Source organism: Eretmochelys imbricata, chromosome 7 (assembly GCF_965152235.1).
Source record: "Eretmochelys imbricata isolate rEreImb1 chromosome 7, rEreImb1.hap1, whole genome shotgun sequence".
Classification (NCBI taxonomy): Eukaryota; Metazoa; Chordata; order Testudines; family Cheloniidae; genus Eretmochelys; species Eretmochelys imbricata.
Genome location: NC_135578.1, coordinates 1,821,975 through 1,847,888, shown reverse-complemented (window position 1 = coordinate 1,847,888; position 25,914 = coordinate 1,821,975). Strand labels below are relative to the sequence as shown.

The window sequence follows — 25,914 nt, the reverse complement described above, 5'->3', positions numbered from 1 at the left end:
TTGTTTGATATTTACATGGCAAGAATTTGTACAGTTGTTAAAACTTCCTAAATAAATAGTGAAAAAAATAGTTTTACACTCCCTCAGTCATCACAACAAAGGGCAGAAGAGCAGATTTTTGCCTGTTTTGCAAGAATGGCTTACTTATATTAGACCATTCATTATGTTGAGACCACATACAGAACTGGATACAAGCAGATGCAGCACACACTTTGTAGTCTGGTGTATATTCTGTAATTAGAAAAGGAGTACTTGTGGCACCTTAGAGACTAACCAGTTTATTTGAGCATGAGCTTTCGTGAGCTACAGCTCACTTCATCAGATACATACCGTGGAAACTGCAGCATACTTCTGTATTCTGTAATTGTTCTTCCCATGCCGTTCATAGTTTTCAGTTACTCAAGTGGATTGGGGAAAAAACTTGAGAAAAAGATGGCAAATGCTATACACCATTCATCTTGCTATTGGAAAGAAGCTTGACTCCTTTTGTAAGATGCCCCCAGAGGTAATGACATACTGTACCGTCAGCCTACACATCATGATCATTTTCTTTAGCGCACACATTGTTCTAGAGTTGGAGCCCTAACAACTGCCATAATTAAGGTTGCTCAGTTAAGAGCATAAGAATGACTATACTGGGTCAGACCAATGATCCATGTAGCCCAGTATCCTGTCTTCCAACAGTGGCCAATGCCAGATGCTTCAGAAGGAATGAACCAATCAGGAAATCATTGAGTGATCCATCCTGTTGTCCGCTCCCAGCTTCTGGCAAACAGAGGCTACCACCACTCAGGGCATGTGATTGCAACCCTGACTATCTTGGCTAATAACCATTGATGGACCTGTCCTCCAGGAACTTACCCAGTACTTTTTTGAACCGTTATAGTTTTACCCTTCACAACATCCCCTGGCAACGAGTTCCACAGGTTGACTGTGCATTGTGTGAAGAAGTACTTCCATCTGTTTTAAACTTGCTGCCTATTAATTTAATTGAGTGACCCCTAGTTCTTATGTTATGTGAAGGAGTAAATAAGATTTCCTTATTCACTTTCTCCATACCAGTCAACATTTTATAGACCTCTGTCATAACCCTCTTAGTCATCTCTTTTCCAAGCTGAAAAGTCCCAGTCTTTTTAATCTTTCCTCACACAGAAGTTGTTCCATACCCCTCATAATTTCTGTTGCCCTTCTGTGTACCTTTTCCAATTCTAATATATCTTTTTTGAGATGGGATGACCAGAACTACATGCAGTATTCAAGGTATGGGCGACCATGGTTTTATATAGAGGCATTATGATATTTTCGGTCTTATTATCTACCCCTTTCCTCATGGTTCCTAAGTCTGTTAGACTTTTTTTTGACTGCCAGTGCACATCTAGTGGATGTTTTAAGATACTATCCCAATGGCACCAAAATCTCTTTTTAGACCCCATCATTTTGTATGTATAGTTGGGATTATGTTTTCCAATGTGCATTACTTTGCATTTATCAACATTAAATTTCATCTGCCATTTTGCTGCCCAGTCAACCAGTTTTGTGATATCCCTTTGTAATTTTTCAGTTTGCTTTGGACTTAAGTAACCTGTATTTTCTGCAAGTTTTGCCACCTCACTGTTTATCCTTTTTCCAGATAATTTATGAATCTACTGAACAGCGCTAGTCCCAGTACAGGCTTGGGGGATACCACTACTTACTTCTCTCCATTCTGAAAACTATTTATTACTACCCTTTGTTTTCTGTCTTTTAACCAGTTACTGATCCATGAGAGGACCTTCCCTCTTATCCCATAACAACTTACTTTGTTTAAGACCCTTTAGTGAGGGCCCTTGTCGAAGGCTTTTTGAAACTTTAAGTATACTATATCCACTAGATCACCTTTGTCCACATGTTTGCTGACCTCCTCAAAGAACTCTAATAGATTGGTGAAGCAGGATTCCCCTTTACAAAACACATGTTGACTCTTCCCCAACAAATTCTGTTCATCTGTGTGTCTGATCAATCTATTTTTCTCAGATTCAACTTCCAAGTTCTGAACCATTTTTTAGCAAAAAGAAAATCAAGTACACTGGTACGAAGCAGCACTTATTGGCAGAAGAGCAGCAGCATTAGCAAAATGGGTTTGTCGTTAGTGAAAATAGACAGGGATGCAATTTTCTTGGGGGGAGTGTCTAAAAAAATCATGGTAATCAGAATATTGAAATACTTAATTGAATTAGAACAGATTGATTGGTGTTTGATCTTTACGTACATGCTCAAAAACAGACTGCAAACAATTCATATTTCAGAAACCGGCACTGTGAAAGTGATGGGCAGGAGTGTTAGAGTCAATGACAAAAACAGTGTGAGCATCATCAGCTGGGTGTGTAACTGGAGAATTCTGTCAAAATACTGGTATATTAGTATGTAAGTATCAATGGAGTGAATTTTAGTGAGTGAAGGGAATTATCACTTGAATGATCTGACATAGTTGGCAAGGTCATCACAAGGTAACATAGTAGTAGTGAGCAAAGCCACAAGAAGCCATGATCTGCACTGGCACAGCTTACCACCGCTTCAAAGCGGAATGAGCTGCACCAGTGCAAGTCAAAGCTTATAGTGGTTTTGCCTGTCTGCACCAGGGATTTGCACTCATGCAGCTACAAGAGAGCTGACCATTAACGCTGAATCCCCAGAGCACAAGAGGCCTCAGAACAAGCCAGTTCCCACTGATATGAAGAAAGTTATACCAGTGCAACTTGTGTATATAGACAAGAGCTGAGGAAGATCAGACCACAGATCTACAATGCCTAACTATTCAGTTATAAAATTCTTGTTAAGACATCAATATCACATGTCAGTTGCTTCTACTTTGGATACTGCAACAGTGTTTCTGGGCAATCCAAAACCATGCTATGGAATGATACCTCAGATCCTTATTTTCTGCATCAGATGGTGGCTCACTTCATATTTCAGTGTACTGTTTCCTTCTCAAGTGTCAGAACCTAAAAGCTACAAGAATTAAGGAATTTCCCTACAGCTTCTTTTAACAGCTCTTTGTGGTTCTCAAGTTAGCAGAAGCAATAAGGCTGTCAGGCCTTTGACTGTTCAGCTACCTTGGTTTCACAGTATATTATGAAAAGCCTTATGGCTCTGGTCTTGAGGAGACCAAATGGTTTCCAAGGCTTATCTAACCAACCTGCTATGTAAGACAGTTCTGCTCTTTTGTGAGGGGCAAGAAGAGATTCTGTTCAAGTTATAGCTAAGTCATTTTTTTACCCTCTGGTTTCCAACAGCCAAAAAGATGACTGGAATCCTGTCATGGTTCAGGGCAAAACAACAACAATGGTTACAAAGGAGAGCTCAGGATTCTGAGCTCAAGACTTGACTGGAGAGTATTTATGCCATCTAGCTAGTGTTTTATTTTTAAATGTATTCAACTGTAATTTAAATATTCTCATCTTCTGTTACTAGTTTTGGGGTTTAGATTTTTGAAATAGAAATTCTTCACAGTCATCTTTTATATCAACAATTTCTCCTCCACCCCATTCAATCAGGAGAAGATAACAATAATGGAGAATACTGAAGCTATTACCTGGCTCTAATTTCTACTTTAACCTTTTACAAGTTGGATATTTGCTTCTTAGTTGAATCCTCCTTTGTAAGGTGGCTATTACAGGATACAAATTCAGTATGTCCTTGTATTCCTGCAATACTCCTTTTGCAATATTCCACTACTGAGAACAATGTAAATGGCTAGTAATTATACATACGGTAAACGACTGTAGTTCAAATATTATAGCAGTACTACCTGATCTAGGTTTTTGAAGAGGAGTATATCTTTGCATGCTTCCTGCAGTCTACATCTCTGCTCATCTGTTTTTGGATGAACTACCTGCAAGGAAAAATAAAAAAAACCTGTCATGGCAGTAAAGAAATCTGATCGCAATCTGAAGCATACTTAACCTCACAAAGTGAATCACAACATTAAGTAAGAGCCTTGATGTAGCTAGAACCTCAAAAGAATGAAAAGTGAAAAAAAAAAAAGATTTATATAGTGGCAATAATTGTTCAGGAACTCATACTTAAAAAAATTTGATATTCTAACAACGTATCTTTTTAAAGGACATCCAGACAAAAACAATTACACAAATATTTAGAAAATTAAACTGAGCGAGCAAAAGCTGTTTTAATATTGCTCTTCAATGAACTATTTTATTGTTTTAATATTTCCTCACCATAACAGCTCCACTAATATTTAATATAACTAGAGCATTTAAGATATTTATATATCTTAAAAGTAGTTATTTGGAAAAAAAGAATTTATTTTTAAATTCTGGAATTCTTTTCTACTCTTTCCCGCTTCTGAATTGTTTAGTGATCTTCAGGCACCTGAAATACAAAGCCTGTCCAAGAGACTAAATCAGAGTATTGCATGGGAGGATGGAAAAGAACCCCCAAAACACACACACACGAACTTAGAATCATAGAATCATAGAATATCAGGGTTGGAAGGGACCCCTGAAGGTCATCTAGTCCAACCCCCTGCTCGAAGCAGGACCAATTCCCAGTTAAATCATCCCAGCCAGGGCTTTGTCAAGCCTGACCTTAAAAACTTCCAAGGAAGGAGATTCCACCACCTCCCTAGGCAACGCATTCCAGTGTTTCACCACCCTCTTAGTGAAAAAGTTTTTCCTAATATCCAATCTAAACCTCCCCCACTGCAACTTGAGACCATTACTCCTCGTTCTGTCATCTGCTACCATTGAGAACAGTCTAGAGCCATCCTCTTTGGAACCCCCTTTCAGGTAGTTGAAAGCAGCTATCAAATCCCCCCTCATTCTTCTCTTCTGCAGGCTAAACAATCCCAGCTCCCTCAGCCTCTCCTCATAAGTCATGTGTTCTAGACCCCTAATCATTTTTGTTGCCCTTCGCTGGACTCTCTCCAATTTATCCACATCCTTCTTGTAGTGTGGGGCCCAAAACTGGACACAGTACTCCAGATGAGGCCTCACCAATGTCGAATAGAGGGGGACGATCACGTCCCTCGATCTGCTCGCTATGCCCCTACGTATACATCCCAAAATGCCATTGGCCTTCTTGGCAACAAGGGCACACTGCTGACTCATATCCAGCTTCTCGTCCACTGTCACCCCTAGGTCCTTTTCCGCAGAACTGCTGCCTAGCCATTCGGTCCCTAGTCTGTAGCGGTGCATTGGATTCTTCCGTCCTAAGTGCAGGACCCTGCACTTATCCTTATTGAACCTCATCAGATTTCTTTTGGCCCAATCCTCCAATTTGTCTAGGTCCTTCTGTATCCTATCCCTCCCCTCCAGCGTATCTACTACTCCTCCCAGTTTAGTATCGTCCGCAAATTTGCTGAGAGTGCAATCCACACCATCCTCCAGATGGAAGAAAAGGAAACAAGAAAACAATTCCAAGTAAAAAAACAAAGTCAGACCTCTCTTCTTCTAAACTGTTTGGTTCTCTCTTTCCTCCTAATTCAGAATTTAGGCGAGCAAAGAGGCACCAGGCACCAACTCAACTGCTGTGACCGTGTCTGATCCAGAGAGCTCTGTGCCTCTTATGAGCAAGAACTGGAAAAGAGACCCATGACTTTTATGAGGATGGGAGAGGTAAAGCTAGTGCAGAACGAGCTTCTCCCTGACAAATGACCCTTCCCAGGCACTTTCAGACACTAGGCATGGGAAGTCTGCAACTAAAATCTTTCCCTTGCACCAGTGAAAATTAGTCATCCATCCTAAGAGATGGGCTTATAAAAAGAGAACTGAGATCTCAGATGACAATAGCTTGTCCCAGTAGATCCGCACAGCCTACTAACAACAAAAGTTATTTAATTTTTTCTAAACTTAATATTAATTAAATCAAAAATAAATTTATAGAAGTATACTGTAAACCATGTTTTTAGAGAAAAATAGCCAAGAAAGCAATGAACAAGAAGGAGGAGGAACAGAGGATATCCCAGCAATAGCAACGTATGGAGCCTAACAATAAGTGTTGGTTCCACAAGAGAGTATATTTGCAGACCCAATGGCCACAACTTTCAAGAAGGCTCCGATTCTGGTGCAGATGCACATGAGAGTGGGGTCTATATGGACAATAATTGAATTTGGTATTTTAGTTTTAGTAAGCCTTAAATTCCACTGAAAGTATCTGTAGTACTAAAAATCTTGATGAGATCCAAAATACATGGTATAGTACCCAGATACCTTTGTGAGGACCACAGTAGAAATACCTAGACAATACCGAAATCTTATGATACATGTTTCTAGTGGCCACAACCACCAGTAAATCATCTAAAGAACTTGATGCCAGAATTTCATCAGATGTCAAGACAAAAACCAAGAAAAACTGAAGTTTTAAGTATTGTTTCCTTCAGATGATATCTTCCCAGATAAAGAGAACTAATGTTCATTTCTTCAGAAAAATAATTCCTTATTATAATGAAAACAAAATCTAAGTAAATTCACTGGGGGTTAAAATTGGATAGTAAGCAGATAAGAGGATTAATTGCTTCAAATTAACCACACAGATAGCCAGAATTCTGAAAGAAAGTTGCACCATTAAGTACTTAGCCATTAAATAAAAAAGAATGAGAACACACTGAAAAACTTGATGTAAAAACAAATTTCTTAAGTCAAAATACTACTCAGGAATCAAAACCTCTTAAATGGTGGTTCTCAAACTTTTGTACTGGTGACCCCTTTCACACAGCAAGCCTCTGAGCACGACCGCCCCCCCCACCCCATAAATTAAAAAACACTTTTTTTTAATATATTTAATCCTATTATAAATGCTACATTCCAGAAGTACAAGTCCCCCTAAAGGAAATATCAATTCCTATCAACCAGGATTTTGTTATATACAGTAGCGCTCGAGAAATACAACTACAATATCTGAACTGTAACAATCCCTATAAATTGCCTGCATTTAAAAAGATACAACTGGTGATTATAGGCTCAAGCACATTTCAGCAAAGCATTTCTCACATAAGCAGCAGGCAAGCTCTCCCAGCACAGAACTGCTTTGATAAGGAAAAAAGAAAAGGAGTACTTGTGGCACCTTAGAGACTAACCAATTTATTTGAGCATGAGCTTTCGTGAGCTACAGCTCACTTCATCACTGTAGCTCACGAAAGCTCATGCTCAAATAAATTGGTTAGTCTCTAAGGTGCCACAAGTACTCCTTTTCTTTTTGCGAATACAGACTAACACGGCTGTTACTCTGAAACCTTTGATAAGGAAGGCAATGGAAAACATAAGAGGTATTCTAGGCATCTAGACAGAGAGCTGTGCTAAAGCTTCACTAATTCTTCACACCAGCACCAGTGCTCCAGGAATTGTCTGAACAAGTGTTACCTAAGCAGATAATTAAGAAAGGAAAAGATTTAAGTTCATGTAGATGGTAGGCCTCTAGGTACAATTTTAAAATCTTTTTGTATAACAAGTTTGTAAGTTAAAGCCGATAATGACCAAAGGAATGCCTAGGGCAAAGAAACTTAACATTTCAGTAATTCTGCTTTTTCAGTAATCATTTCACTTTGCAGAATTAAATGTAGAATTAACAAGGGGATGATGCGCTTGCATATGTACATTAACCTATGCAAAAGACTGTGCCAGATGTAATTTGCCTACTCTTACCCTTGGTTCTGTATCTTCCTCTTCCTCATCTGGGTTGAAGGCTTCAGCACAAACTTAATAGGAAAAAGAAGAAGAAAAAGTTACATAAAAGCTGTATTTCACAGGAGCATAAGACAAATAAAATTTCAATTCCTTCCCTCTAAATTTGCCATTCTATATTTCACTTTTGTTTTTAAAGTGATTTTTGTATGAATAGTGCCATTATGTCGAAGGATGAAATCCTATTTATTATCAGAATAGACACATTATGGTCATATCCAGACACCAAAGTGAGGGGCACGAAAAAGACTGAGGAAGCTTCCTCCACATTGGCCAAACTACCTCTTTCAAAACTCTACCTCTAACCAGCAAGCTTACCTTCAAATTATAAATACAGTGCTTGTACGCACATATAGATTTTAATTCTGCAACGTCTTATAACCACATTCATAATGATCATGAACACCGATCCATTCACAAAACTTTCCCTAAACATTAAGAGGAAAAACCATCTTGTAGCCATGACCCCTCACTCACATACAATACATTTCAGAACTACAGACATCATCTATCAATTCACACAAACCCTTTATTAACAAACAAAACACAAAATATAACCAATAAATATGGTCTCCGTTAAGGCTATAAGATGCTGGCTTAGGATCAGAGAATGAAGATGTGGGCTGTGAGTCATGGAAAGCAGGTAGGCAGGATTGAAAAGGGGAACGGATTCGTGGAGTATAGATGGGTTGTTGAATGACTTATTTGCTTTTTATGGTCTGTCTTGGAGAGGAAGGGGGGAATATGGGATCTATCCATATTAAAGTTCAGGGTTTTTTTGGGTGGGAGGTGGTAGAGAATTTCTCAACTTTTAAATATGCATTAACACTAATAACTACTCAGAGGGGTAAGTATCCACGGTTGGTATGTAGAATCACATGCACTCTCCCCCTCCCAGAGTCCGTTTTATACCATGCAAACAGCCTGGCCCCCAGAACTGTATTCCTTCCCAATGTCTCCTGTAGAGCCCCATTTCTCCTTGGGCACAGACTATTTCTGTGTCTCATGCACCTATCAGCACAGTAGGCGGGCTCTGTCCCATAATATCTCTTACAGCTAAGCTAGCAGTTCTCAACCAGGGGTCCATGGCTCCCTGGGGTCTGCAAGCCCTTTCAGGGGGGTTGCAGAGTCCCGCTACTGAAACCCAGTGCCCCAAGCAGCGAAGGGTGCAAGGCTGAAGTCCCAAGCCTTGGTGCTCCCCCTGCCCCCATGGGACTGAAGCAGGGAGAGGGCTGAAACCCTGATCTCCCCCGCCCCCCACTGAAGCCAGGAGCAAGGGGGGCCTGAGCCCCGAGCTCCCCCTCCCCCTACTGCAGCCAGGAGTGGCAGGGCTGAAATCCCAAGCTCCTCCCCCACCTTCTTGGAGCAGCAGAGCTGAAACCCTCATTTGTATGAGGAAGCTCAGTGTTCTGCTTCTCAGTAATGAAATCTTTGTTCAGTGGCACGTTTGGTCCTGATGAATCCAAAGAAAATGATTTCCTGCTTTTTTGAGATGAGCACAAATTCTGTCTCTCTAGTTATTCTGGGTCAAGGTCAGCAGCAGCAGGGATGAACCCAGAACTTCTGGATCTAAAACCATGAGTCTCTGTTGCCTAAGCTGAGGCACTCAGGTCAGTTAGCTCAAAGCCAGTGGCAGACTCAAACCACTATGTGGGTCCAGCTTGGGTTACATTAACATTTACATTTTACATTGGAAGAATCCTGTTTACGTTATCTTCAGTTCATCTGATTATTTGTTTTCTACCATTTCCTTCAACTTTGGGCATGTTAACCCTGATAAATTTATAAGTTGATATTGGTAATCACTAACCACAATCACTCGTTTGCATTCCTGAACAACAATTTTCACATTTACCACAGTCAGATTCCCTATGTAATTGCTTCTCATTCTAACACTGAAGACTACAAAATAACATGAGCTAGCCAGCTCTGTAGAGAAACCGTTTACCAGATGCCCTGCCCATTTTCCAAAAGTTTCTAGATTCTAGAAAGCCAGTAACACCCAACAGTTAACCACCAGATCCCTTCTCTCCAACATTCAATGACAGTTGATTCCACCACCATGCCCCCTTTCTCCATTCAGCAATGACTCCTACCATTTCCTTTCTCCGCTAAGATTCTAAAACAGGTTAATAACTATTTCCTAATAGGCATAACAAGAACCTTGATGTTCTTATCTCTTCTTTTAAATTTTCAGAGTAGCTACAGCCTTCGTTTATAGATTAAAATTAGGGACTAGTGTTTTTAGTATGAGTAATTTTTTTTAAACACTTCAGTGATACAAATTGAAAAGAAAAAAACATAACAAAACAGAAAACACCGTCTTTCAGAATGCTGACTATCTCTCACAAATAAATCAAGCCCAAGAAGAAAATCTAGAAGTCAGAGGTATTTAAGTGGCAAAGGAGAAAATGTGTTTTGATTTTCAATTCTGGAACCCCTGGTTCACATTCAATTTACAGTAGAAAACAAGTGAAAACAGAGATCAGAAAAACGACTGCTTAGCCTAATTTGGAAAACTCAGTCTCTGCTCAGGACCAAAAGGGCTGCATTAGCAGAGTTGCTCTGTAGATCTTATGAAGTGCCCATGTGTTTGGTGCCTCTGGCTCTCATTACTGTCTTTCAATTTTAATAAGACTGTGAAATGCTGGGGAAATGAATAACTGGACGACTACTCATAACATGATCTTGCCTGTGTCAAAATTCCCATTACAGCATATCAAAAAAAACGGCAATAGTTCGACCCATGCTGGCACCAAAGGCTATATTTTATTGCCATAATCTCTGTCACTCACTCCCTCTACTTTATTTTAAATCTTTTCAGTGATGTGATGAGTGCAACCTGAAGGGCCAACCCTGGGTCCTGCTTTTCAAACAGTCTAGGATAATGATAATTTCTCCATAGGAAACATTTACAGAATTATATAAGTATCTTTTCCTCCAACTGCAATTTCAGGTATACAGTAATCCAAAACATTTATATGGTGCTTTATCACATGACTATCTTATGTTGTCTTTTAAAAGGCAAGTAAAATACAATAAAGAGCCATAAACACAGGTTAACCTACCCACAGGTTAAATTAAAAAGACATGTTAAATATAGTATAGTATTAAAAATACTAAGATTAAGTTCCCCTAGGGACCAAACAGGGAATTTTCTGATGGAAAGCATATGATAAAAGTAATTTACGAACAGCAAATCAAAACTGAAATCTGGCACCTTTACACTGAATAAATCACTTAGAGCTATGAAGAACATAAGAATGGCCATACTGGGTCAGACCAAAGATCCATCTAGCCCAGTATCCTGTCTTCCGACAGTGGCCAGTACCAGGTGCCCCAGAGGGAATGAACAGAACAGATAATCAAGTGATCCATCCCCTGTCACCCATTCCCAGCTTCTGGCAAATAGAGGCTAGGGACACCATCCCTGCCCATCCTGGCTAATAGCCATTGATAGACCTATCCCCCATGAACTTATCTAGTTCTTTTTTTAAATCCTGTTAGCATCTTGGTCTTCACAATATCCTCTGGCAAAGAATTCCACACGTTAACTGTGCTTTGTGTGAAGAAATACTTCCTTTTGTTTTAAACCTACTGCCTATTGATTTCACTTGGTGACCTCTAGTTCTTTGAGTTATGAGAAGGGCTAAATAACACTTCCATTATTTACTTTCTCCACACCCGTAGTGATTTTATAGACCTCTATCATATCCCCCCTTAGTCCTCTCTTTTCCAACCTGAAAAGTCCCAGTCTCACTAATCTCTCCGCATATGGCAGCCATACCATACCCCTAAACCTTTTTGTTGCCCTTTTCTGAACCTTTTCTAGTGCAATACATCTTTTTTGAGATGGGGCAACCACACAGAATCATAGAATATCAGGGTTGGAAGGAACCTCAGGAGGTCATCTAGTCCAACCCCCTGCTCAAAGCAGGGCCAATCCCCAACTAAGCAGGACCAATCCCCAACACATCTGCACGCAGTATTGTGAATGACACTGCACATTGAGTGGACGTTTTCAGAAAACTATCCACAACTCCAAGATCTCTTTCTTGAGTGATAACAGCTAATTTAGATCCCATCATTTTATAGTTAGATATTGTTTTTCTGTGAGTTTAGTAAAAATTTAACAAGTTTTCATGATGGTTCTTACACTGGGTGTAAGCCAGCAATAACTTAACATGAGTAAAACAAGGGTTTAACTAATATCTTATACGTTGTTGGTCCCAAGACACCTTTTATCAACCTGACATTTTTTCAAATGTTCACTTTTAGAGATTTGAGGTGATAAAGAAATTCGGTTTTCAAAATGTGTGATTTTTTGACTTGTGTCCCTTGTAGTAGTGTACATCCAATGGAAAAAGGCTTCTTTCATAGATACTAAGGTCAGAAGGGACCATTATGATCATCTAGTCCGACCTCCTGCACAACGCAGGCCACAGAATCTCACCCACCCACTCCTGCGAAAAACCTCTCACCTATGTCTGAGCTATTGAAGTCCTCAATCCGGTTTGTGAGGCGACAGTACCAAAACATTGGTGGTCTGGGTGATAATCTAAATTAAAATTACAGTGAGGTCTCATTGTAAAGGTTAAATGACAGAGCAATTACCAAGCAAGGAGATCTGTTATACTAACACCAGTAGAATCAAAAGTCTGAATGCAAAAAACGAAGGACACTTAAAATTTAACAAACCAACCTAATCCACCACAGCATAATGCAGTTCTGAACTTTTCCCATCAACAGCTGCCATTCATAACTCTGCAAGATCCTTTTCATTCATACTGGCTGTAGTGCTTGCTTTCTTCCCTGAAGCACGTTCACTGTCAGCCCCATTGGCATCTCCTTTAGCATAGCTATGAACCATGAGAACCCCAGCTTGGCCAAGAGTTTGTCTGGGCAAGAGTTCAGCTGACTCAGTCTGAAGAAGCAGAACACGCTGAAGAGCTGGACGGAAGGCTGCACTCTGCTTAGAAAACTACAACTTCTCTAAAAATTGTACTCCTACCTGGATATTTCATTGCAGTTACTTCTCCGCCGTCCTTAGTCTTAAAAAGATTTGATATAATCTATCATAAAAAGACATTTATGATCCAAGTTGGAAGAAGCTGGTCTAATTTTTAAGATTTCCCTCAGTCCACAGAGAGGTAATGCCTGCGCTTCCAGTCTTCAGAGACAATAAACCTGTTTAATCATTCTACTATTCAGAAATGTTACATTAAAAAAAAACTGCATATAGGAAGGCTTGATTTTTAACTCCTTGTCAGAGAAGCCAGGTGCCAAAGAATGAATAAATCCACACAGCCACTCACTACTTTTGTTTTGTTCAATATCTTCATAAATGATCTGGAGGATGGTGTGGATTGCACTCTCAGCAAATTTGCAGACGATACTAAACTGGGAGGAGTGGTAGATACGCTGGAGGGGAGGGATAGGATACAGAAGGACCTAGACAAATTGGAGGATTGGGCCAAAAGAAATCTGATGAGGTTCAATAAGGATAAGTGCAGGGTCCTGCACTTAGGACGGAAGAATCCAATGCACCGCTACAGACTAGGGACCGAATGGCTAGGCAGCAGTTCTGCGGAAAAGGACCTAGGGGTGACAGTGGACGAGAAGCTGGATATGAGTCAGCAGTGTGCCCTTGTTGCCAAGAAGGCCAATGGCATTTTGGGATGTATAAGTAGGGGCATAGCGAGCAGATCGAGGGACGTGATCGTCCCCCTCTATTCGACATTGGTGAGGCCTCATCTGGAGTACTGTGTCCAGTTTTGGGCCCCACACTACAAGAAGGATGTGGATAAATTGGAGAGAGTCCAGCGAAGGGCAACAAAAATGATTAGGGGTCTAGAACACATGACTTATGAGGAGAGGCTGAGGGAGCTGGGATTGTTTAGCCTGCAGAAGAGAAGAATGAGGGGGGATTTGATAGCTGCTTTCAACTACCTGAAAGGGGGTTCCAAAGAGGATGGCTCTAGACTGTTCTCAATGGTAGCAGATGACAGAACGAGGAGTAATGGCCTCAAGTTGCAGTGGGGGAGGTTTAGATTGGATATTAGGAAAAACTTTTTCACTAAGAGGGTGGTGAAACACTGGAATGCGTTGCCTAGGGAGGTGGTGGAATCTCCTTCCTTGGAAGTTTTTAAGGTCAGGCTTGACAAAGCCCTGCTGGGATGATTTAACTGGGAATTGGTCCTGCTTCGAGCAGGGGGTTGGACTAGATGACCTTCAGGGGTCCCTTCCAACCCTGATATTCTATGATTCTATGATTCTACTTCCTTTTGCAGTGAAGGATCTCTTTGAATAAAAATGAATAGATCCTTGTGGTGATAGAGAGGTATACATTATACCACGCGCGCACACACAATTTGGTATTACAGACAAACTAGTTTTGGTTAATTTGAAAACAAATGCCTAGCATTTACATAGCATTCCATCTTCAAAGCACATTGTAACAATCAATAAACCTTAGAACACTGTGAAGGATGTTTCTCCATTTTACAGATGAAGGCTGACGCACAGAGAGGTTAAGTAATTTCCCCAAGGTCATCTTGCAACTGAACCAGGATTAGGGAGGCTGAGTTGGTGAGTATCTGAGTGTCTGTTGTGGGGACAGTTGGACAGTTTGACCCTGTGCTTGATTGGTTGGTTGTTTGTTTGAAAAGTGTGAATTGCGAGTGCTTTGTTCCAAGTGAGCCTTGAGTGGGCCTGCTGTTACAAAAAGCCAGTCAGCTGAAAACCAGCTGAGCGGCTGAACAGCAGAGAGGCTAACAGAGGGAGTTTGCCTGGGAGTTCGCCCAGGGAGAGCCCACTGAGGCTTACATCTTCCCAGCTTCTCTGAGTAGTTACTACAACTCCTGAGGAAGCTCGTAATATGGATGGGGAGCGTTCAGCTGTTGTGACCTGCACTGGACGTGCCATGTTTATCTTTCTTCCACAGGACAGAAGTGACTTTGTCTGTACAAAGTGCAAGCTGGTCTCCATATTGGAAGAGAAGGTTCAAGGTCTGGAGAAACAAGTATCGACCCTGCGTTGTATAAGAGAAACTGAAGATTTCCTGGACAGACGTCAGGATATGCTTCTACAGGCACAATGTTCTGAAGATTCAGAGCAGGCTGTGCAGCAGGGACAGGAGGACAGTGAAGAAATCTGGCAGCATGTGACCTCCAGAAGAAGAAAGGGGAGCGTCCATGTACCAGCAGCGCAGATACAGGTAAGCAACCATTTTCATGTTCTCTCCACAGGTACTAATGCAGAGTGGACTAGATGATACATCTGAGGGAAGGGAACAGAAGGAGACTCCACCAACTGGAAGGCAGGAGATGCACTGTCCTAGGGATGGGGTTTCCACGACCACCGCTCCCAAGAGGAGGAGGTGGGTGGTGGTGGTCTGGGACTCTCTCCTCAGGGGGACTGAGTCATCTATCTGCCGCCCCGACTGGGAAAACCAAGAAGTCTGCTGCTTGCCAGGAGCTAGGATTCATGATGTGATGGAGAGACTGCCGAGACTCATCAAGCCCCCGAATTGCTACCCCTTCCTGCTTCTCCATGTGGACACCAATGATACTGCCAAGAATAACCTTGAGCGGATTGCTGCGGACTACGTGGCTCTGGGAAGAAGGATAAAGGAGTTTGAGGCGCAAATGGTGTTCTCGTCCATCCTCCCCGTGGAAGGAAAAGGCCTGGGTAGAGACTGTCGAATCGTGGAAGTCAACGAATGGCTACGCAGGTGGTGTCGGAGAGAAGGCTTTGGATTCCTTGATCATGGGATGGTGTTCCAAGAAGGAGGAGTGCTAGGCAGAGATGGGCTCCACCTAACGAAGAGAAGGAAGAGCATCTTGGCAAGCAGGCTGGCTAACCTAGCGAGGAGGGCTTTAAACTAGGTTCACTGGGGGAAGGAGACCAAAGCCCTGAGGTAAGTGGGGACATGGGATACCAGGAGGAAGCACGAGCAGGACAGCGTGAAAGGGGAGGGCTCCTGCCTCACACTAAGAAAGCAGGACAAACAGGAAGTTATCTCAAGTGCCTATAAACAAATGCAAGAAGCCTGGGAAACAAGCAGGGAGAACTGGAAGTCCTAGCACAGTCAAGGAATTAGGATGTGATTGGAACAACAGAGACCTGGTGGGATAACTCACATGACTGGGTACTGTCATGGATGGATATAAACTGTTCAGAAAGGACAGGCAAGGCAGAAAAGGTGGGGGAGTTGCATTGTATGTAAGAGAGCAGTATGACTGCTCAGAGCTCCGGTATGAAACTGCAGAAAAACCCGAGTGCTCTGGATTAAGTTTAGAAGCGTGAGTAACAAGGGTGATGTCGTGGTGGGAGTCTGCTATAGACAACCGGACCAGGGGGATGAGGTGGACGAGGCTTTCTTCCAGCAACTAACAGAAGTTACTAGATCGCAGGCCCTCGTTCTTATGGGAGACTTCAAATCACCCTGATATCTGCTGGGAGAGCAGATACAGCGGTGCACAGACAATCCAGGAAGTTTTTGGAAAGCGTAGGGGACAATTTCCTGGTGCAAGTGCTGGAGGAACCAAATAGGGGCAGAGCTCTTCTTGACGTGCTATTCACAAACCAGGAAGAATTAGTAGGGGAAGCTAAAGTGGATGGGAACCTGGGAGACAGTGACCATGAGACGGTCAAGTTCAGGATCCTGACACAAGGAAGAAAGGAGAGCAGCAGAATACGGACCCTGGACTTCAGAAAGGCAGACTTTGACTCCCTCAGGGAACTGATGGGCAGGATCCCCTGGGAGAATAACATGAGGGGGAAAGGAGTTCAGCAGAGCTGGCTGTACTTTAAAGAATCCTTATTGAGGTTACAGGGACAAACCATCCCGATGTGTAGAAAGAATAGTAAATATGGCAGGCATCCAGTTTGGCTTAACAGTGAAATCCTTGCTGATCTTAAACACAAAAAAGAAGCTTACAAGAAGTGGAAGACTGGACAAATGACCAGGGAAGAGTATAAAAATATTGCTCAGGCATGCAGGAGTGAAATCAGGAAGGCCAAATCACACCTGGAGTTGCAGCTAGCAAGGGATGTTAAGAATAACAAGAAGGGTTTCTTCAGGTATGTTAGCAACAAGAAGAAAGTCAAGGAAAATGTGGGCCCCTTACTGAATGAGGGAGGCAACCTAGTGACAGAGGATGTGGAAAAAGCTAATGTACTCAATGCTTCTTTTGCCACTGTCTTCACGAACAAGGTCAGCTCCCAGACTGCTGCACTGGGCAGCACAGCATGGGGAGGAGGTGACCAGCCCTCTGTGAAGAAAGAAGTGGTTCAGGACTATTTAGAAAAGCTGGACGAGCACAATTCCATGGGGCTGGATGCGATGCATCTGAGAGTGCTAAAGAAGTTGACAGATGTGATTGCAGAGCCATTGGCCATTATCTTTGAAAACTCATGGCGATCGGGGGAGGTCCCAGACGACTGGAAAAAGGCTAATGTAGTGCCCATCTTTAAAAAAGGGAAGAAGGAGGATCTTGGAAACTACAGGCCAGTCAGCCTCACCTCAGTCCCTGGAAAAAATCATGGAGCAGATCCTCAAGGAATCAATTCTGAAGCACTTGGAGGAGAGGAAAGTGACCAGGAACAGTCAGCATGGATTCACCAAGGGCAAGTCATGCCTGACTCATCTAGTTGCCTTCTATGACGAGATAACTGGCTCTGTGGATGAGGGGAAAGCGGTGGACGTGTCGTTCCTTGACTTTAGCAAAGCTTTTGACACGGTCTCCCACAGTATTCTTGCCAGTAAATTAAAGTAGTATGGGCTGGATGAATGGACTTTAAGGTGGATAGAAAGCTGGCTACATTGTCGGGCTCAACGGGTAGTGATCAATGGCTCCATGTCTAGTTGGCAGCCGGTATCAAGTGGAGTGCTCCAAGGGTCGGTCCTCGGGCCGGTTTTGTTCAATATCTTCATTAATGATATGGAAGATGGCGTGGATTGCACCCTCAGCAATTTGCGGATGACACTAAACTGGGAGGAGAGGTAGATACGCTGGAGGGTAGGAATAGGATACAGAGGAACCTAGACAAATTAGAGAATTGGGCCAAAAGAAATCTGATGACGTTCAACAACGACAAGATACAGAGACTTAGGACGGAAGAATCCCATGCACCGCTACAGACTAGGGACCGAATGATTAGGCAGCAGTTCTGCGGAAAAGGACCTAGGGGTTACAGTGGACAAGAAGCTGGATATGAGTCAACAGTGTGCCCTTGTTGCCAAGAAGGCCAATGGCATTTTGGGATGTATATGTAGGGGCATTGCCAGCAGATTGAGGGACATGATCATTCCCCTCTATTTGACATTGGTGAGGCCTCATCTGGAGTATTGTTTCCAGTTTTGGGCCCCACACTACAAGAAGGATGTGGAAAAATTGGAAAACGTCCAGCGGAGGGCAACAAAACCGATTAGGGGACTGGAACACATGACGTATGAGGAGAGGCTGAGGGAACTGGGATTGTTTAGTCTGCGGAAGAGAAGAATGAGGGGGGATTTGATAGCTGCTTTCAACTACCTGAAAGGGCGTTCCAAAGAGGATGGATCTAGACTGTTCTCAGTGGCAGCAGATGACGGAACGAGGACTAATGGTCTCAAGTTGCAGTGGGGGAGGTTTAGGTTGGATATTAGGAAAAACTTTTTCACTAGGAGGGTGGTGAAACACTGGAATGCTTTACCTAGGGAGGTGGTAGAATCTCCTTCCTTAGAAGTTTTTAAAGGTGAGGCTTGACAAAGCCCTGGCTGGGATGATTTAGTTGGGGATTGGTCCTGCTTTGAGCAGGGGTTGGGCTAGATGACCTCCTGAGGTCCCTTCCAACCCTGACATTCTATGATTCTACAATTCCTATGCTTCTGGCTCCCAGTTCTGTACTCACACCAGTAAATCTGGGCATCCCATTAGATCCTGAACTGCTCTGGATGTTAAAGTAACACAGAAGCAGAGTACTTTGAACAAAATAAATTACATCGTGCTACAGAATTTATTAAAAACAACGTAACTTTATGTGGAAGCAGTGTAGAAGGAGCTCACATTCGGATATGGGTAATGCCTTGATTTTGACTATCACAATTAATCTTTGAACAGTAATTCATATTTGCTACTTAATTTTTGCTTCAATTCTCTGAATGGACTTTTAAACAAAATCTTAAATAACAACAGTTAGTAAGTCATTTGTATTATATATGTTGTATGTGTCCTGAGAGATTAAAACAAGGCTTGTATATAGGTTTGCTTTTCCCAGCTCCAGAAAAAACAGGAAAGAAAAACAGAATGTAAACATACTGTTGATCCTATTCCAAACACTCCACTGTGAGGCAGCTTTCTAAGAGAGCCTCACTGATGACATAGCTGTCCATAAAAAAAGGTCTACTGGAAAACATGAGCTACTGCTATTTCAGCATACCCTGCTTTACAACATAAGGCAGAAGGCTCATTTTTAATTATTTGCAATGTTTTATCCAATTTCATAATCACAAGATATGTGTAACTGATTCAGATTAAACCAGCAACTGAGCACCAAAAATAAATAATACTTTATCTTGGTTACAAACATCAGGGAGAAATGTTTAATTTTACATTTAGCCTTTTTTGTACGGTACTCAAGACTCTAAGATTCCAAGAAATTAATCAGTAAATCTGTGCTTCCAAGATCAGCTTGTGTCTCTTACATGCAGATTTTTAAATGCAAGCAGTTAACAGAAATTATTTAGCTGATGAACACAAAGCAGCCAGAGTATTCTCCCTCCTGGAAATAGGAAATCCTCTCTCTCAATGCCCAAACAGAGAAATCCCTGCACTTTTGTACCTGTATCTGTAACACGTGAATTGCAAAGACAAAGGAATGTATTACATGAAAGAAGAACCAGCACCCTAGAAGTAGTGCATAAAAAGGCTTTTGAATTAAAATGCAAAAGAGAAAGCAGCAGTACATTTAGTGTTGAAAATTACCTACACCTTTCTGTCATCTATCATGACAGCAGCTTGAAGGATGTCTAAGTCAGCGATTCCCAAGCTTTTTATTAAGTCCACTCACCAACTGCATTTTGTCTTTTGTGGAGACACACACAATAACTACTCTTTTAAAATGTTTTGATTCAAATGCAAACACAGAATTATGTGCTTTTCACACTGCTAGCACCTTTCCCCAGCCTCCTGTTCCCTCTTGTCCCATCTACCTCAGCCTAGCTCCCAACTCCGTTTGCTCTCCTAGCCCAGCCCCCCTCCCCTTTTAGCCTCCGCAAGTTGGGGACATCCTGGGGGAGCGGGGGGTGCCCACCCCACAGTCACTCTACAGCAGCAGCTTGCGTCCTTGGACCTGGGCCCAGTCCCCCGCTCTGGGTGTCACAGTGCCACTCAATTAAATTTGTCCTGGCCACCCCTCCACCCTGGCGACAAACCTGAGTGGCGCTGTGACTTGGTGCACCAGGTTGCAATGGGAGCCTTCTCAAACAGAAGACCTGGCTCAAACCATCCCTCTTCCCCAACACTGTGCTTGGCCCCATTGGGGGAGTGCTTCCAGGGCATGTAGAGGTGATGGTAGGGGAAAGGGGTTAGTGACAAAACAACCACAAAAATTCTTCCCAGGATCAATCACTTGGGAAATGCTGGTCCAAGTCCTAGAAGGCCTTCGTGAACTAATAATCGTTTTAGAAAATTACTTTCAAGAACTTTGAGACAGCGCTGCCTGTAAGTAAAGATGGCTTCATACCTGTGTCACAACAGACCTAAAACTGGGTTTACATAAGAACAGCCATACTAGATCAGACCAAAGGTCCATCTAGCCCAGTATCCTGTCTTCCGACAGTGACCAATGCCAGGTGCCCCAGAGGAATGAACAGAACAGCAATCATCAAGTGATCCATCCCATCACCCATCCCCAGCTTCTGGCAAACAGAGGCTAGGGACACCATCCCTGTACATCCTGGCTAATGGCCATTGATGGACCTATCCTCCATGAACTTATCTAGTTCTTTTTTTAACCCTGTTCTAGTCTTGCCCTTCACAACATCCTACTGCAAGGAGTTCCACAGGTTGACTGTGGGGAGTGTGAAACAATATTTCCGTTTGTTTGTTTTAAACCTGCTGCCTATTATTAATTTCATTTGGTGGCCCCTAGTCCTTGTGTTCTGAGGAGTAAACAACACTTCCGCATTTACTTTCTCCACACCCGTAGTGATTTTATAGACCTCTATCATATCCCCCCCTTAGTCCTCTCTTTTCCAACCTGAAAAGTCCCAGTCTTATTAATCTCTCCTCATATGGCAGCCATACCACACCCCTAATCTTTTTTGTTGCCCTTTTCTGAATCTTTTCTAGTTCCAATATATCTTTTTTGAGATGGGGCAACCACACCTGCACTCAGTATTCAAAATGTGGGTGTACCATGGATTTATATAGAGACAATATGATATTTTCTGTCTTATTATCTCTTTCTTAATGATTTCCAAGATTGTGTTTGATTTTTTGGCTGCCTCTGCACATTGAATGAATGTTTTCAGAGAACTACCCACAATGACTCCAAGATCTTTCTTGAGTTGTAACAGCTAATTTAGACCCCATCATTTTATATGTATAGTTGGGATTATGTTTTCCAATGTGCATTACTTTGCATTCATCAACATTGAATTTCTCTGCCATTTTGTTGCCCAGTCACCGAGTTTTGAGAGATCCTTTTGTAGCTCTTCACAGTCTGCCTGGGACTTAACTACCTTGAGTAGTTTTGCATCATCTGCAAATTTTACCACCTCACTGTTTACCCTTTTTTTCATTTACAAATATATTCTTTTGTGCTTTTCTGCATGGGGGCACAAAAATATGCGGGCCATATCAATTCTGTCAGAAGTACAGAAGGTTCCTAATATGATTAACCATATACCCTGCAATATCGACAAGAAACATTTTGTATAGATTCTAGTCCTCTTAAATTAAAAGCACTTTTCTGTTACATGCATTATCCACAGAAAAACTGTAAAGAAAAGCTCAAGTTACCACAGAAATGGAAGCATACCAAGATCTCAAAACAGTTACTATGAGAGACCGTTTCAAGGAAAATATTTTTTTCTATATCCAGCCTTAAAAGGGGGATCTAATACTGAAGTCCTAGATGGTTGGGATCTTCTTGAGGCCTCTCTCGCCATGTAATATTACCGTAATTGTGATCAGCAGATACATTCGTGCTTTTATCTGTTTTCTCTGCTTTTGCTAAAGGCTGGTTGAAGTTTCTGTAGGGGCACAGAGTACTTTTCAGGGTGGATAAAATAAATCTGTTTAAAATTAAACTTGAAATTATGACAACCGATGTTCAGAGCTAAAATTACTATTATCTCTTCAAATTATTTAAATAAAAAATGCTCCATTAATGAGCCCTCAAATTTAATGAGTTAAACAGAGCTGCTTTCAAAATTACATACAGAAATGGGGGGGGGGGGAAGACATGTAATTTTTGAGGTCTACTCACATTTTTATGAATGTCGCTATGTAATGCATTATGTATATTATTTTCATACTTTATAATGAAGCAAATTTTCCACATGTAAATATTTTCAGTTTGTTACGCAGAAAAGCTTTTCCCTTCATCACTTTTGGTTTCAGTTAGCAGCAGGTGCAGAGAGAATATTTGTTTTCATTTGGAAAAACTCATTCAAAATTAAGAAACTGGGAGCTGAAAGAGCAGGAAAGCTTGTTTTTCTCTTATAATCTATGAATGAGAACCAGATGGGAGAGAATGAGATCTAATCATTCTAAACCTGAAGGCTGTGAGGCTGAATTTTCAAAGGTATTTATAGGCACCTGAAGGCCCAGTGTGACTAGAAACAATTCATCAATTCACCAACTACAATTAGTACTAGCTTTGTCTAATAAATCAGTTTTAAATTAAACATATTTTTGATAAGCTTTTTTTTCTTATGTACCAAGTACATTTAAGGTAGTTTTATTTAACTAACAATTTTAAAATGCTATTTTGTACATTTTTATTGAATTTAACTACCATCATAATGCAGCTTGAAACAAATCCTGAGTAAAAAAAAAAAAGAATTTTTAAACACAATTTTACCACATTTTACATATATTACATAAAAAAGTAAAATGTAAGAATCTGCATTAATGGATGTTAAGATACGGAATTGCTTAATAAATGTGTATAGATACAGGCTATCCTCCTGGTTGGTTAAAAGGAGTTACAAATTTTGTATAAAGCCTGCTATTTTTGGTTGTAAATTAATACAGTTTAATGCTTATACCAACCAACCAACGTGAATAAATCTTTCTTTAGGACAAGAATTAAAATGTAGAAATGCAATAAAAAATCTAAAAAAAATCAGTAATTTAAATCCTTCCAGGTTAGTACTTTTTGTCCATCTGGTGATTAATTTGTATTGTGTGGGGGACGATAGATCCTAGTTGGGTCAGGTATTATAAATAGTAGCTTTTATGTTATATATTTTATATTAAGGATCAGTACCTACTGCTTTAGACTTGACCTTTTTTGGTATGATCAGAAATATAAGCATCACTAAGCTGTTATCATGGAATTATTAAATATAACTTCAAGGTGAAATCTAATGTACCTATACAATATCAATTAACTAACTGAAGTTACATTTACTAATTTCTAAAAGTAAATTCTTTTATTTATTAAGCACTAATTATGCATGAAGAATTTTTAAAGAAGCCTCTGTATTCCAAAGAGAGGAAAAGGGCTTCTTTCCATTAATGTAATGGACGACTCATATTTCTTACATGAGACCAGCCATACAATGCAACACTACTTTCAACTGCTCTCCCACACACTTAGCTTCTGCACTCATATCAGCATTTTTAAAGACAATTTATTGTCACTTGTAGTTATGTCAGTTCTGCAATGAAGACCAGCAAAAAATGACAAATGCATCAGATTATTTTTGTAATAGAGAAGCCATTAGTAACAATCTGCATTTCTAACATAAATCTCTTACAGATTACAGTTTGCATGTAAACACTCACCAGGAGTTGCCATACCAGTAGTAGTTCTATTAAAATTGCAAATGGTGAAATAAGAGAACTCACAAAATATCAGAAGAAGCCAGACCTCCATTTTCAGTTAATCTTCTCAGTCCCATAATCCAGTACATTAAAAGTATGGAGAGTACATCATTTATTCTGAATTAGTTACCTGATTTTCTTCCATGAATGACTTAAGGTTAAAAGATGTTGGCAGAGGAGAGAAGAGGAAGGTGGCACCGTTAGAGGAGGAAAACACTTAACACTATGGCTAGATCTGCATCTCAGAGAATAGGGTGCAGGCTTTGGCTACTGTCATTATTGGGGTATCCAGAAGGAGCGTGGATTAATTCAACAGGACCCCAAAATTTTGTATTATATTGACCACCAGAGAGTAGACCTGAGATGAAGTTATAAAGTATATCAGGAAACTAATATAGTTCACATGCTCTTCATCCACCTAAAGAAGAAGATCTTCAGAGTTTGAATGTGGATTTAATGTGTATAAATTAAAGTTATAATTAAGGCTACAATTCTGTCATGGGTATTTTTAGTAAAAGTCAGTGACTGGTTGCAGCCAATAAACGAAAATCCACGGAAACCTGTTGTCAAGGTTCCTTCCCCACTCTGAACTCTAGGGTACAGATGTGGGGACCTGCATGAAAGACCCCCCTAAACTTATTCTTACCAGCTTAGGTTAAAAACTTCCCCAAGGTACAAACTTTGCCTTGTCCTTGAACCATATGCTGCCACCACCAAGCATTTAAACAAAGAAGAGGGAAAGAGCCCACTTGGAGACGTCTTCCCCCAAAAAATATCCCCCCAAGCCCTACACCCCCTTTCCTGGGGAGGGCTTGATAAGAATCCTCACCAATTTGTACAGGTGAACACAGACCCAAACCCTTGGATCTTAAGAACAATGAAAAACCAATCAGGTTCTTAAAAGAAGAATTTTAATTAAAGAAAAGGTAAAAGAATCACCTCTGTAAAATCAGGATGGTAAATACCTTACAGGGTAATCAGATTCAAAACAGAGAATCCCTCTAGGCAAAACCTTAAGTTACAAAAAGACACAAAAACAGGAATATACATTCCATCCAGCACAGCTTATTTTACCAGCCATTAAACAAAAGGAAATCTAACGCATTTCTAGCTAGATTACTTACTAACTTAACAGGAGTCGTGAGGCTGCATTCTTGATCTGTTCCCGGCAAAAGCCTCACACAGACAGACGAATCCTTTGTTCCCCCCCGCCTCCAGATTTGAAAGTATCTTGTCCTCTCATTGGTCATTTTGGGTCAGGTGCCAGCTAGGTTACCTCAGCTTCTTAACCCTTTACAGGTGAAAGGGTTTTGCCTCTGGCCAGGAGGGATTTTATAGCACTGTATGCAGAAAGGTGGTTACCCTTCCCTTTAGATTTATGACACCTGTGATCTGTCCCTGACTTTTATAAAAATACCCTGGGGAAGGGGGAGAGACAAAGAGAGCTGCCGGTGCCTGCAGCTGCTCCAGCCCTTCCGCTGCTCCTGTGACAGGAGCTGACTACTGTTGCTCCAGCTCCAGAGAGGCTGGCCCAACCCCAGCCGCTGCTCCAGTGGCTGGGGACAGCTGCCCCAGGTCTGGAGGCTGGTCAGCTGTTCCAGCAGCCGCTGCTCCAGCCCTGCACCAGAAGAAGTCACAGAGGTCTCGGAAAGTCATGGAAACTGTAACCTCTGACAGAATCATAGCCTTAGTTATAATCAATATAAACATAAAACAAATACAAGATTGGACAGAATAAGTTATGGACATCTAAGAACTTGTCTACTTGAGAAAGTAGCTCCAGTTTAACCTAGATTCTGATTTTAAACTGATTTAGTTAAACCAGTGCAAACCCATAAGATACTCTTATTTTGGTTTAAGAATGGCAATATTTTAGTTTTGTTTATGTCGACTGGTAACAGGTTTTATAGCTAAACCAGAGTAAGCCACTCTGAAACCAAACTAAGAGTGTCTGCACACAGGTTTTCATTGACTTAAAACATTTCAACATTACAGCATAAACAAGGTGTTGGAGAGATTAAACAAACATTCCAATGGGAGAGATTAGGTGAAGAGAAGAATCAAACTGCTGTTGTATGTACCAAAGTGTCATGAACAGCAAATTCCTTTTTAGCTGTCAAAAACATTTTTAAAAGCAATGTACCACCACTTGTGATGTACAGAAAGAAACTTAACTGAGCAAGAAAACTGAAAAG

The 25,914-nt window shown here is 41.2% G+C and overlaps 1 protein-coding gene across 1 annotated transcript in view; it reads right to left on the bottom strand.

The window, feature by feature from the left end:
- The window catches only part of PRKAR2A (protein kinase cAMP-dependent type II regulatory subunit alpha), a 150,955-nt gene that overhangs the window by 44,021 nt on the left and 81,020 nt on the right, over nt 1-25,914 (bottom strand). The window contains exons 3-4 of the mRNA XM_077821266.1: nt 7,638-7,690; nt 3,788-3,871 (exon numbers count right to left, since the gene is read on the bottom strand). Coding sequence (XP_077677392.1) covers nt 3,788-3,871; nt 7,638-7,690 — 137 coding nt within the window. The remainder of the gene's footprint in view (nt 1-3,787; nt 3,872-7,637; nt 7,691-25,914) is intronic.